The sequence below is a fragment of the Cardiocondyla obscurior genome, linkage group LG07 (assembly GCF_019399895.1).
Source record: "Cardiocondyla obscurior isolate alpha-2009 linkage group LG07, Cobs3.1, whole genome shotgun sequence".
In the NCBI taxonomy this organism is placed as follows: Eukaryota; Metazoa; Arthropoda; class Insecta; order Hymenoptera; family Formicidae; genus Cardiocondyla; species Cardiocondyla obscurior.
The window spans coordinates 5,059,621-5,074,017 of record NC_091870.1 but is presented as its reverse complement, the minus strand read 5'-3'; the positions used below and the strand labels follow the sequence as shown (position 1 = coordinate 5,074,017).

At 39.0% G+C, this 14,397-nt stretch overlaps 3 protein-coding genes and 1 long non-coding RNA gene across 7 annotated transcripts; 2 read left to right on the top strand and 2 right to left on the bottom strand.

Annotated features, from left to right (window-relative positions):
* The first annotated feature begins 3,819 nt into the window (after positions 1–3,819).
* Positions 3,820–6,581, top strand: LOC139104113 (uncharacterized). Of its 3 annotated transcripts, none has more exons than XM_070659348.1 (3): positions 3,820–4,787; positions 4,925–5,271; positions 5,365–6,581. In XM_070659348.1, the coding sequence occupies exons 1-2, from the start codon at positions 3,908–3,910 to the stop codon at positions 5,101–5,103; spliced, it is 1,059 nt and encodes a 352-aa protein (XP_070515449.1). In that variant the 5' UTR covers positions 3,820–3,907; the 3' UTR covers positions 5,104–5,271; positions 5,365–6,581. The 3 variants fall into 3 exon arrangements, 2 of the variants coding, with proteins under 2 accessions (XP_070515449.1, XP_070515450.1); XM_070659349.1 differs by having other exon boundaries at positions 5,345–6,581; XR_011545991.1 differs by lacking the exon at positions 5,365–6,581 and having other exon boundaries at positions 3,828–3,976; positions 4,455–4,787; positions 4,925–5,052.
* LOC139104116 (uncharacterized) lies at positions 6,464–8,873 on the bottom strand. The gene is made up of 2 exons (XR_011545992.1): positions 8,696–8,873; positions 6,464–8,301 (listed from the first exon to the last, which is right to left on the bottom strand). It is a non-coding gene; the product is annotated as an uncharacterized lncRNA (long non-coding RNA).
* A 277-nt stretch (positions 8,874–9,150) lies between these two features.
* On the top strand, positions 9,151–12,336 carry LOC139104114 (uncharacterized). The gene is made up of 2 exons (XM_070659350.1): positions 9,151–9,296; positions 9,692–12,336. Exon 2 carries the CDS (start codon positions 9,842–9,844, stop codon positions 10,706–10,708), a length of 867 nt encoding a protein of 288 aa, XP_070515451.1. The 5' UTR covers positions 9,151–9,296; positions 9,692–9,841; the 3' UTR covers positions 10,709–12,336.
* Positions 11,415–14,219, bottom strand: LOC139104112 (uncharacterized). 2 transcript variants are annotated; one of them, XM_070659345.1, is made up of 2 exons: positions 13,226–14,219; positions 11,415–13,086 (listed from the first exon to the last, which is right to left on the bottom strand). In XM_070659345.1, the coding sequence occupies exons 1-2, from the start codon at positions 14,106–14,108 to the stop codon at positions 11,528–11,530; spliced, it is 2,442 nt and encodes an 813-aa protein (XP_070515446.1). In that variant the 5' UTR covers positions 14,109–14,219; the 3' UTR covers positions 11,415–11,527. The 2 variants fall into 2 exon arrangements, with proteins under 2 accessions (XP_070515446.1, XP_070515447.1); XM_070659346.1 differs by having other exon boundaries at positions 11,415–13,082; positions 13,315–14,219.
* Between the last annotated feature and the right edge of the window lie 178 nt (positions 14,220–14,397).

Below are 14,397 nucleotides of genomic sequence, written 5' to 3'. Positions count from 1 at the left end.
GTTCAAGTTTGTACAAATTTCTTAAAATTAGACGTTTTAGATAAAATTCTTACAAATTTATCATTTAATGAAACGGATAATTATAAACCTCTTTTCGAAATAACTTTAGGATCAGAATGCGAAGATTATCTCAGTGAATTTGTAACGGTGGCGATTTGCCGTGTCGCGTAGTTTGCCGGATTGAGGCTCGTCGGAGCCAAGGTTCGCTAGAACGACGATAGATCGGGCGGCTAGTCGTGGTCTGGATCGACGGGAGCGCCCGTCGGTGAGACCGAGGTTGCTCGGGCTGGCCCGAGGGGCAGCGGTCGGGAGCGCCCGACCGCGGCAGTGCCGGCGACTGGCTGTCGCGCGGCGGACCCGTTGCCGGACGGAAGCGCCCGTCCGGGGGATCGTGTGAGAGCACGAGGTGCCCCGGAGGTGGCGGCCGTCGGGAGCGCCCGAGGTCTCCAGGAACCTGAAGTTACTCTGCCTTGGGAGCGCCCAAAGCAGCGGAAGACTCTCACCGGGAGCGCCCGGGGACGACTCGGGAGCGCCCGAGTCGAAGAGTACTAGAGAGGGCTTCGGAAGCGCTCGAAGCCTATCGGATCTGGAGGATGTGTGTTCGTGATCAAGATTCGGATCAGACAAAATACTGGCTCTGCCGCGACTCGGCTTATATAGCCGCCGAGATGAGAGTGGGGGAGCTCCCACTCTTACCTCGGCGGCGTGCGCCATCGTCGGGTCGGTGGTCGCTCGCCGAACCTTGCTTGGCGCGCTCGGTATTGTCCGGGTCGGTGTCTGCCCGGGTCCCCCTCAGGGACGGTGTCTGCCGTCTAGTGGCGGGGCCTAAGCCCTCGCCACAAATTAATGGAAGGACATGCAAATGTTGTTACAGTTATACGACAAAACTGTTTACAATTTTATATAACTGCTGCGACAGAAATTAAAAAAAGATTACCAGTTAATAATATATTTTTATATAAACTTCAAGTCTTTTTACCGCAGAAAGCTTTATTTGATAGTAATAGAGATTCAACTTCAATGATGTTTCGTTTATTGCAAAACGTTTATCCGGTTTTGACGAAAATAGTTTAAAGCAAGAATGGCTTACGTTATATTCAGATTTTTCACCTGAAGAAAAACAATCTCTTGCAACAATTAGCTTTGATGAAATGTGGCAAAAAATTTTAAAACGCGAATCAAATCAAAATCCAAATTATCCAGCTTTAATTTCTCTTGTAAACGCGGTAAAGTCACTTCCTCATTGAAATCCTGATTCAGAAAAAACTTTTTCTCTTGTAATACGCATAATTTACTAAAATAATTTTATTTTACAAATGTCATTAAAAAAAAACTATTCACTGTAATTTATGCCACTGATGTACTGTGTATGTATGTGTGTAAAAATATTCTGAGATTTTGTATACCTGCATATCATTAAAATAATATATTATATTACATAAATAGTAATGTTGGTAAAAAATTAGTGTGGAAAAAGAAAAAAAAAGAGCTGGAGAGAAGAGAAAAGAGAGATGGGAGAAGAGAGACAAGAATAAAAAAAAAGAAATTACAAAAATAGACATAGAAGAAAATTGAGAAGAAGCAGTAATAGACATTACATTCATGTAATATAATATATAATAAATAAAAATGTTTAAAAATTAATACATTTTCTTAAACTAATAATCATAACAACAATAATAAATATTATTATTATACATAATAATTAAACAAAAAAAAATAAATAAAATAAACAAATGTCTCTAAAATAAATATATTATAAAATAAAATAGAAAAAACTATAAAATATGTATAATAAAATAAAATCGAAAAAACTATAAAATATATACAGGGTGTTTGATTCGAGGTGTCACGCCCGAAAAATTTAAATAGAGAATTAAATTTTAAGAAAAAAAGTCCTTTACAATTTTTTAAAATTTTCTACCGTTTTTGAGAAAAAAATTAAAATATGTTAGCGTAAGAGTGACAAGGAGGACACGCGGACTGAGCGCGACAGACGACGGCTAGTATTTTTAAGAATGATAGTAAACCGAGCGGCGATAAGAGAGTCGCGGCGAGTCTTCGCGGCGAAGACAAACAAACGCGTTCGCACGATCGATATCATTCACACCGATACTTTAAGGTCGCATCTTATTTATTGTTCACAACGTTTTTAGTAATTGAACGTAAAATGAGAAGGAAATAATGCGCTATCATTTCCTCACCACCTTGCGGTAGATAGCATGGTGCGTTTTTTTTATAGTGGTATCCCCGGTAGGCCTATTCCACTTTTCGCGCTTAATGTAAAAGTTGTTCGAAGTGCCCTCCCCTCTGCTGTAAGCAGAGTTCGGCCCTTCGAACAACATCGCGCGTCGCACGGTGCACCATTTCCGGTGAAATAGTCGCAAACGCCGCAACAATAGCTTCGCGTACGTCATTAACAGTTCTGTTTCGTTGGGGTTCTACTAGATTTTTAATATGACCCCATAAAAAAAAATCTAATACGGTCAAATCTGGTGACCGTGCCGGCCAGGACATTGGGCCACCACGACCCATCCATCTGTCGCCGAAATGCGCATCCAAAACTTCGCACACTGCCAGGCAGGAATGAGCCGGTGCTCCGTCGTGCTGATAGATTATTCGCCTTCTTGTTTCCAGAGGCACGTCTTCTAATAGTCCCGGTAACACATTTTCTAAAAAATGCTGGTAACTTTCTCCGGTTAATCGCGGAGGAAGGAAATGTGGACCGATCTGAATTGAATAAAAGAAAATATGCGTTACAAAATGTTTAATAAAATAATCTGTTATGTTTATACTTACCACTTGATTACCGACGACTCCCGCCCATACATTCACGGTCCATCGATACTGGAATGCTCCTTGTCGTATCATATGCGGATTTTCGTCCGACCAATACAAGTGGTTTCTTGAATTAAAAACACCGTTCGGTGTAAATGTAGACTCGTCGGTCCATAAAATAATATCGGGAAACGATGCGTTTCGCCGACATTTTGCAAGGAACTCTGTAAAATAAATGATTTTTTTAACAATTATTATTCTCTTTAAAATTAAAACAAATATAAATTATTAATAAAAATACCTTCGCAAAACCGGAGCCGTGATCCAAAATCCCTCGGTAAAAGCTGCTGTACTCGTTGATCGTGGTACGGGTGTAACATATTTTCTCGAAGAGTATTGTGCACCGTGTATGTTGATAAATGAAGATGATGTGCCGCACGACGTACACTCATTCTCGGCTGATCAGAGAATAAGTCGAGCACTCGTTCTTCATCTTGCACTTGATGTCGCGCAGGTGCATTATTTCGATTATGCACAAGACATCCCGTCTCGCGTAATCTCTGCACTACGCGGAAAATTGTCCGGTTGCACGGATAGTGTGCTCGCCCAGGAAACCGTTCGATGTATAATTCGGCAGCACGAGTGGCGTTTTCACCGGCTAGCCCATAGGCTATTATCATATCCGTATATTCTTGTGGAGTATAACTTCCCATTTTAACAGATTGTCACACCACGAATACTAGATGACTAGTGACTGCTTTAAAAAATTTTGTTATCACAATTCTTGACAAAAACAATTGTACGTAGATTTTTTGATCGGAAAAATTTACACGTAGATAAAAAACCGATCAAAATCTACGTACAATTGTTTTTGTCAAGAACCCACCTCCCTTCCACTACTACCAGACCTGACCCCAGTCCTTCTACTGGCTTTGCTAAAACCATGGTTTGCAACCGGTTTTGCAAAGCCATGGTAGAAGGACTGGGGTCAAGGTCTGGTAGTAGAAGGGAGGTGGGGTAATATCTTTTGTAAAAGATATATAGCTGCTATGGGCTAGCAACGGACTAGTGCGACGCAGAGTGGGGATGAGGGTATAAATTGGAGGTGGAATCACGCGCGATAGTCAGTATGTCTCAGTGGCCTACGTCGGCAACAACAACTAATGTTCCTCCAGGGTGGACAATAAACGGACAACAGGTACCACCGGGAACAGTACATACAGCTGGTGCAGGTAGAACGCACTACGAGAAACCAAGAATCGTTGAAAACAGAAAACTAATAAATGAAGAAAGTACAAAATTAAAAGAATATTTTAATAAATATAAATATCAATCACAAAATGTCGGTCGACAAGCAGAAACAAGTTTCTCTAATCCTGGCTCAAGTAGAGGAACTCAAGGCACAGATCCATCCTATACTAATCAAGGAATTAGACAAAGGAGGCCTGTTCAGAGACAAGGCACAAGCAGTTCAAGCCGCTTGCCAGTACATGGAAGCAATAACCCAACAGGGCAAATTAATATTGACATCGGATCAGTATCAGACACTGTGCCCTTACTCGGGACAGCCGGTTCGACGAGTCTTGGTTCCTCGGGTGTCGTGTCTGGACTCGCTTCAGCTGGAGGAGCACTAACTCTCGGTGGAATAACAGCCGCTACAGTTAATCGTGTTTTAGATAAAGGAGCAGTACTTCCAGGAACAGATTACGTCGGACCGGGAAATAAAATTAACATAGATGCACCTCGACATGAATCAGACGCTATAGCCAAAGAACACGATATTGCATATGACAGATTATACAAAGGAGCCTCGGCATCCAAAAATAGTGAAGACGAACGTTACGCGCAATTTGAAAAAGCTATTCGCAGTGCCGACAAAGAAGCTATTCAAAAATTTAAATCCCACTGGGATAGAAGGCAAGTGGCAACTCTTGTTGGTCAATATGGTCTTCGTGTGAAAGGATTTCTCGAAGATCTCTTTGGTCATCCGTTGTATCCATCTTTTCCAGGTAAATGTTTTACAATAAACCACCCCTAACGAACGTCCTAATTGGCATCGCTTAAATGAAGGACAAAGACGATACGCTTGAGCAGTACAATCTCGCTTTGGTTCGACGCGGAGTCAAATTTCCAAAACCTGTTACAGAAAGAAACGAAGAACAATTCGACATCGACACAATCGTTAATCAACCTCATCCTGACGAACGAAGAGTTATTGACGAACTTGACGAGTCGCATAGCAACGCAGAAGATCCAGACAAAATCTTGGCTCAACTTCCAGACGCTGCAGAAAGATATTCAAGACTTCGACGAAAGTCACTTTGAAAGCAATTCTCAAAGCCTTAATAATCAACACGATAACAACATGGCTTCTCAATCGGGAATCCCAATGAACGGTCCTCCGTCGAAAAGAGCAAGAACAGAGTCTCAAATGAAATTAACAGGAACTGCTAAAGATCAAGGAAAAAATGACAACCCACTGCAGATTCTGGAGTACGTGCATTTAAATTACCTCATCCGAGTAGTGATATTCACAGTTATGTTAGATATTATAGAAAATTCATAGAATATTTACATTTGGTTTAGCTTATAAACCAATTTTAGATCCAACCGATTTCCTAAAGGCGTTTATATGACAACTCCTCTTTGCGAAGTACCTTGGAATAGACCATTCTGGTATATCAATGAATCAGAATTCAATATTTTACCTAATGGAAGTTCGATTTCATCTTGTGGAATAAAAATTTGTCAAAGAAATGTGAGAGTAGCGTTTCCAACTAATAGTACAGCTTCTAATTTAGCTACTTTAAATCAAAATAAGAATATTATATATTCTATTGGTTTAAACAAAAATGTAGATTGTCTTCCAGTTGAGTATTCCTCTTTTGACGATTCGCAACCCATGGTTCCCACTGGAATAAAAAGATAAAAGATAATACATGGAACGCATTATATACTGAAATGTACGGTAATATTAATAATCATAATGATACAATGCCACGTCATCAGTTTGGTCAACCAATGATGTATAATATATATGCGGCCATAGCTAATGTTAAAGTAGACTGGATCTCCTTACGATGGTTGGCAATGCGTTCAAAATTATTATACAGAAGTAGACGCCGATCATACGTCGGGTACATATATATTGGAAGAACATTATAAACCTAGATGTGGAATGATTAAATATCCTATTACTGCTATTAAAGAGCATACGCCGATGGCGACATTGAAATTCCTCGCGGAAGTCATAATTTGCAACCCCATACGACTCAGATAAATATAAAGAATCGTGAAGCTGAATTAGTAACGCAACGAACAGATCAGTGTAAAGCATTAACAAGTGTTGGAGATATATCGAGATTAATAGAAAATGTGCGTATATCAAGTACGGTTTATTCGAACACGGTCCTCCGATAGCACAACCGTCAATTCACGTTGGTGTTCAGCCTACGTATGCACTGAGTACCCCACAATTGGTCTCAGCGGATTCAAATCAAAATTTTACTGATACTCAAGCACTATTTGAGATTGTAGCTGAATGTGAAATAAATACAGCTTATCCGACTCATAGACCGGGAACAAAAGAGACCAATGTTCCGTTCGACGAACAATACTTCTTTACTAATCAATATATAGATTCATATTCTCCAATGATTGCAGGACAATATATTAAGGATACATCATAGACAATAAATGTTTATTCAATAGATATATTATAATAGTCATATATATCAAATATACATAATGGATAAGGTTTTTTGTTACTATGTTTCAATAAAGAACATGTTTTCCACTTGAAACTGTGTAGTCTTACATCTTTAAAATCCGGTCGGTTAGATATTTGTAAATAATTATTAGATATAAGTAATACAGGAGCTTTAGTATGTATTTTATCTCCCATAAATTTTACTCTAACATTAAAAGCTGCACCTTCGCACAACTTTTTCATATCTTCTATCGCTCCTTCTAATGATATTTCATTCCCAATTATTAATCTTTTTCCAACAACATCTTGTAAAGCAAAATTATTAGTTTTATTGTTTACTCTACCAATATGACCTACGTTAAAAGCAATAGCAGCAAACATATCAAAGAAATAATTTTTTCCACAATTGGGAGGTCCGATAACAGCGATGGCATTGACCTTTGGATTATTGTTCCATCCCAACTTATTGAACCAGTCTCTCAGGTTTGTTAAAAATTCCATAATTTTCTCTTCATCGTCATCGTATTGATAAATTAATAAGGATTTAATCCATTCAAAAGATTCTTCTCTTGTATGATAGTACTCAAATGCATTTAAAGAACTAGCATAAAATACTGGTTCAATTTCATTATATAATTTTTAAAATCACTAAGTAAATACTTGTTATGAATGTGTGTAAAGGTCGCACGCGGCTTCGAAGTGTTTAAGATTAGTTGGATCGTACATAAAATCGCAAGTACTATCAGTACAATATAATTCCTTAATGTGTTTAGCTGGTATACAATACACTTTTCTCAATATGGAGTGAATTTTCTCGGAAACTTTTTCGAACCTTGTTTTCTTTCCATTTCGTCCTGATCCCACAAACGAGCTTTTTCTTTTTTCCTTTCAGAGAGAGCGCTACTCGTTGAAACACCGCTTCGATCGTTTGATTCAACTGAGAGTTCTTGTTCACAGTTACGTCAATTCCTTCGTCTTCCCTAGCCAGAATTTCTGAGGATTCTCCTTGCAAACATTTCCATCGTACAATTTTATCATAATCCGCACATCTTTGTAGTCTTCCTTCAATCCAACAAATTTGCGAAGAGCTCGGCCATTTTGACACGCAGAAATATAGGAGAATGTTTTTCCAGTCGATCGCGTCGAGTTCGTTGATGAACCTGATTCGCCGAAGAGATCGTGAAGTATTTGATCTGAGGTCGGCAGATTGGAAGATTCGGCATCTGCACTGTCCGTTGCTAAAGGCGCAATCATGGACAAAGTGGATGTGGTCTCCTTCGTCGGTATAGATGAATAATTGACCAGGGTAATCGATGATGAATTGACGCAAGTGGTCCAACACTCTTTACGGTGGCTATCAGATTGGAATCGTAACACTGTGCTAATGTATTTTTAGTAGGTCCCCACTTTTGTCTATTAACTGCTGAGAACCACGGATCGACCAGTTCTTGAACTCGACTTGCCAATTGTTTATAACTTTCAGGAAATTTTTCTTTAATTCTTCGTAATCTGAGTGGTTCGTCAAATTCTGATCCTCCATCAAAATGTTGACACGATCCAATAAGGTTATCCAGTTCATCGGTAATTTGGCTGTTTCGTTCGGAAACGAGATCCACAGTTGAGTTATGACTTGATGAAGTGTTTGGCGACTCATCGTGACTCATATGTATCCAACTGTTTGTTCAGTTACTACAGTGGGTCTATGAGACTGAAACGGATAGTCTTCGATATAGAATAATGTCGTAGTAAAACACCTTGAACACCACAACCAGTTTTGTTGAATTTCCTCAATGAAATCAGCACCAGATATAACGCTGCAACAGAATTTTTCATTACTGGTTTTCCAACAGCGTATTGAGGTTTATCGCGATGTATGAACAATACACAATCGAAGCATAAAGCATCGTTGTTATTATCAATTTCGAACCATATACATTTCAAATGATTTTGTTCATAACAAAATTCCGGTACGCCATATATCCAATTGTTTATTGTAAGAAATTCATCCGTACTTGCAACTTCAAATGGTGCTTTGAAACTCAATGTTATCTCGTTGGGTTCCATTGGTGGTATGTAATCATCACACCAATATTTATCAGTCAAGTAATGTTTATGGAGTTTCGATTTTAATGTACTTGGTATATTCAATTGAAATATATATTTTTCTCGTCTTATTGTACAGTTTATAACCTTTCTGGTTAGACTCACCAATGAACCTGGAGATCGTGTACGTGACATGTTACTTCTTCGAAGGTTTGTAGTAGACTGATGTTCTGGAGCTGTTCCACCTCCAATTTATACCCTCATCCCCACTCTGCGTCGCACTAGTCCGTTGCTAGCCCATAGCAGCTATATATCTTTTTACAAAGATATATACCCACCTCCCTTCCACCACCAGACCTTGACCCCAGTCCTTCTACCATGGCTTTGCTAAACCGGTTGCAAACCATGGTTTTGCAAAGCCATGGTAGAAGGACTGGGGTCAAGGTCTGGTAGTAGTGGAAGGAGGGACCTCAACACTACTACCAGACCTTGACCCCAGTCCTTCTACCATGGCTTTGCAAACCGGTTGCAAACCATGGTTTGCAAAGCCGGTAGAAGGACTGGGGTCAAGGTCTGGTAGTAGTGGAAGGGAGGTGGGGTATATATCTTTGTAAAAGATATATAGCTGCTATGGGCTAGCAACGGACTAGTGCGACGCAGAGTGGGGATGAGGGTATAAATTGGAGGTGGAACAGCTCCAGAACATCAGTCTACTACAAACCTTCGAAGAAGTAACATGTCACGTACACGATCTCCAGGTTCATTGGTGAGTCTAACCAGAAAGGTTATAAACTGTACAATAAGACGAGAAAAATATATATTTCAATTGAATATACCAAGTACATTAAAATCGAAACTCCATAAACATTACTTGACTGATAAATATTGGTGTGATGATTACATACCACCAATGGAACCCAACGAGATAACATTGAGTTTCAAAGCACCATTTGAAGTTGCAAGTACGGATGAATTTCTTACAATAAACAATTGGATATATGGCGTACCGGAATTTTGTTATGAACAAAATCATTTGAAATGTATATGGTTCGAAATTGATAATAACAACGATGCTTTATGCTTCGATTGTGTATTGTTCATACATCGCGATAAACCTCAATACGCTGTTGGAAAACCAGTAATGAAAAAATTCTGTTGCAGCGTTATATCTGGTGCTGATTTCATTGAGGAAATTCAACAAAACTGGTTGTGGTGTTCAAGGTGTTTTACTACGACATTATTCTATATCGAAGACTATCCGTTTCAGTCTCATAGACCCACTGTAGTAACTGAACAAACAGTTGGATACATATGAGTCACGATGAGTCGCCAAACACTTCATCAAGTCATAACTCAACTGTGGATCTCGTTTCCGAACGAAACAGCCAAATTACCGATGAACTGGATAACCTTATTGGATCGTGTCAACATTTTGATGGAGGATCAGAATTTGACGAACCACTCAGATTACGAAGAATTAAAGAAAAATTTCCTGAAAGTTATAAACAATTGGCAAGTCGAGTTCAAGAACTGGTCGATCCGTGGTTCTCAGCAGTTAATAGACAAAAGTGGGGACCTACTAAAAATACATTAGCACAGTGTTACGATTCCAATCTGATAGCCACCGTAAAAGAGTGTTGGACCACTTGCGTCAATTCATCATCGATTACCCTGGTCAATTATTCATCTATACCGACGAAGGAGACCACATCCACTTTGTCCATGATTGCGCCTTTAGCAACGGACAGTGCAGATGCCGAATCTTCCAATCTGCCGACCTCAGATCAAATACTTCACGATCTCTTCGGCGAATCAGGTTCATCAACGAACTCGACGCGATCGACTGGAAAAACATTCTCCTATATTTCTGCGTGTCAAAATGGCCGAGCTCTTCGCAAATTTGGATTGGAGGAAGACTACAAAGATGTGCGGATTATGATAAAATTGTACGATGGAAATGTTTGCAAGGAGAATCCTCAGAAATTCTGGCTAGGGAAGACGAAGGAATTGGACGTAACTGTGAACAAGAACTCTCAGTTGAATCAAACGATCGAAGCGGTGTTTCAACGAGTAGCGCTCTCTCTGAAAGGAAAAGAAAAAGCTCGTTTGTGGGATCAGGACGAAATGGAAAGAAAACAAGGTTCGAAAAAGTTTCCGAGAAAATTCACTCCATATTGAGAAAAGTGTATTGTATACCAGCTAAACACATTAAGGAATTATATTGTACTGATAGTACTTGCGATTTTATGTACGATCCAACTAATCTTAAACACTTCGAAGCCGCGTGCGACCTTTTTACACACATTCATAACAAGTATTTACTTAGTGATTTTAAAAAATTATATAATGAAATTGAACCAGTATTTTATGCTAGTTCTTTAAATGCATTTGAGTACTATCATACAAGAGAAGAATCTTTTGAATGGATTAAATCCTTATTAATTTATCAATACGATGACGATGAAGAGAAAATTATGGAATTTTTAACAAACCTGAGAGACTGGTTCAATAAGTTGGGATGGAACAATAATCCAAAGGTCAATGCCATCGCTGTTATCGGACCTCCCAATTGTGGAAAAAATTATTTCTTTGATATGTTTGCTGCTATTGCTTTTAACGTAGGTCATATTGGTAGAGTAAACAATAAAACTAATAATTTTGCTTTACAAGATGTTGTTGGAAAAAGATTAATAATTGGGAATGAAATATCATTAGAAGAAGGAGCGATAGAAGATATGAAAAAGTTGTGCGAAGGTGCAGCTTTTAATGTTAGAGTAAAATTTATGGGAGATAAAATACATACTAAAGCTCCTGTATTACTTATATCTAATAATTATTTACAAATATCTAACCGACCGGATTTTAAAGATGTAAGACTACACAGTTTCAAGTGGAAAACATGTTCTTTATTGAAACATAGTAACAAAAACCTTATCCATTATGTATATTTGATATATATGACTATTATAATATATCTATTGAATAAACATTTATTGTCTATACTGATGTATCCTTAATATATTGTCCTGCAATCATTGGAGAATATGAATCTATATATTGATTAGTAAAGAAGTATTGTTCGTCGAACGGAACATTGGTCTCTTTTGTTCCCGGTCTATGAGTCGGATAAGCTGTATTTATTTCACATTCAGCTACAATCTCAAATAGTGCTTGAGTATCAGTAAAATTTTGATTTGAATCCGCTGAGACCAATTGTGGGGTACTCAGTGCATACGTAGGCTGAACACCAACGTGAATTGACGGTTGTGCTATCGGAGGACCGTGTTCGAATAAACCGTACTTGATATACGCACATTTTTCTATTAATCTCGATATATCTCCAACACTTGTTAATGCTTTACACTGATCTGTTCGTTGCGTTACTAATTCAGCTTCACGATTCTTTATATTTATCTGAGTCGTATGGGGTTGCAAATTATGACTTCCGCGAGGAATTTCAATGTCGCCATCGGTGTATGCTCTTTGAATAGCAGTAATAGGATATTTAATCATTCCACATCTAGGTTTATAATGTTCTTCCAATATATATGTACCCGACGTATGATCGGCGTCTACTTCTGTATAATAATTTTGAACGCATTGCCAACCATCGTAAGGAGATCCAGTCTCTGCTACTTTAACATTAGCTATGGCCGCATATATATTATACATCATTGGTTGACCAAACTGATGACGTGGCATTGTATCATTATGATTATTAATATTACCGTACATTTCAGTATATAATGCGTTCCATGTATTATCTTTTATCTTTTTTATTCCAGTGGGAACCATGGGTTGCGAATCGTCAAAAGAGGAATACTCAACTGGAAGACAATCTACATTTTTGTTTAAACCAATAGAATATATAATATTCTTATTTTGATTTAAAGTAGCTAAATTAGAAGCTGTACTATTAGTTGGAAACGCTACTCTCACATTTCTTTGACAAATTTTTATTCCACAAGATGAAATCGAACTTCCATTAGGTAAAATATTGAATTCTGATTCATTGATATACCAGAATGGTCTATTCCAAGGTACTTCGCAAAGAGGAGTTGTCATATAAACGCCTTTAGGAAATCCGGTTGGATCTAAAATTGGTTTATAAGCTAAACCAAATGTAAATATTCTATGAATTTTTCTATAATATCTAACATAACTGTGAATATCACTACTCGGATGAGGTAATTTAAATGCACGTACTCCAGAATCTGCAGTGGGTTGTCCATTTTTTCCTTGATCTTTAGCAGTTCCTGTTAATTTCATTTGAGACTCTGTTCTTGCTCTTTTCGACGGAGGACCGTTCATTGGGATTCCCGATTGAGAAGCCATGTTGTTATCGTGTTGATTATTAAGGCTTTGAGAATTGCTTTCAAAGTGACTTTCGTCGAAGTCTTGAATATCACTTTCTGCAGCGTCTGGAAGTTGAGCCAAGATTTTGTCTGGATCTTCTGCGTTGCTATGCGACTCGTCAAGTTCGTCAATAACTCTTCGTTCGTCAGGATGAGGTTGATTAACGATTGTGTCGATGTCGAATTGTTCTTCGTTTCTTTCTGTAACAGGTTTTGGAAATTTGACTCCGCGTCGAACCAAAGCGAGATTGTACTGCTCCCAAGCGTATCGTCTTTGTCCTTCATTTAAGCGATGCCAATTAGGACGTTCGTTAGGGGTGGTTTATTGTAAAACATTTACCTGGAAAAGATGGATACAACGGATGACCAAAGAGATCTTCGAGAAATCCTTTCACACGAAGACCATATTGACCAACAAGAGATTGCCACTTGCCTTCTCTATCCCAGTGGGATTTAAATTTTTGAATAGCTTCTTTGTCGGCACTGCGAATAGCTTTTTCAAATTGCGCGTAACGTTCGTCTTCACTATTTTTGGATGCCGAGGCTCCTTTGTATAATCTGTCATATGCAATATCGTGTTCTTTGGCTATAGCGTCTGATTCATGTCGAGGTGCATCTATGTTAATTTTATTTCCCGGTCCGACGTAATCTGTTCCTGGAAGTACTGCTCCTTTATCTAAAACACGATTAACTGTAGCGGCTGTTATTCCACCGAGAGTTAGTGCTCCTCCAGCTGAAGCGAGTCCAGACACGACACCCGAGGAACCAAGACTCGTCGAACCGGCTGTCCCGAGTAAGGGCACAGTGTCTGATACTGATCCGATGTCAATATTAATTTGCCCTGTTGGGTTATTGCTTCCATGTACTGGCAAGCGGCTTGAACTGCTTGTGCCTTGTCTCTGAACAGGCCTCCTTTGTCTAATTCCTTGATTAGTATAGGATGGATCTGTGCCTTGAGTTCCTCTACTTGAGCCAGGATTAGAGAAACTTGTTTCTGCTTGTCGACCGACATTTTGTGATTGATATTTATATTTATTAAAATATTCTTTTAATTTTGTACTTTCTTCATTTATTAGTTTTCTGTTTTCAACGATTCTTGGTTTCTCGTAGTGCGTTCTACCTGCACCAGCTGTATGTACTGTTCCCGGTGGTACCTGTTGTCCGTTTATTGTCCACCCTGGAGGAACATTAGTTGTTGTTGCCGACGTAGGCCACTGAGACATACTGACTGTCGCGCGTGATTCCACCTCCAATTTATACCCTCATCCCCACTCTGCGTCGCACTAGTCCGTTGCTAGCCCATAGCAGCTATATATCTTTTACAAAGATATATACCCACCTCCCTTCCACTACCAGACCTTGACCCCAGTCCTTCTACCGGCTTTGCAAACCATGGTTTGCAACCGGTTTGCAAAGCCATGGTAGAAGGACTGGGGTCAAGGTCTGGTAGTAGTGGAAGGGAGGTGGGGTATATATCTTGTGCCACACTTAACTGAACGTAAAGTATTATCA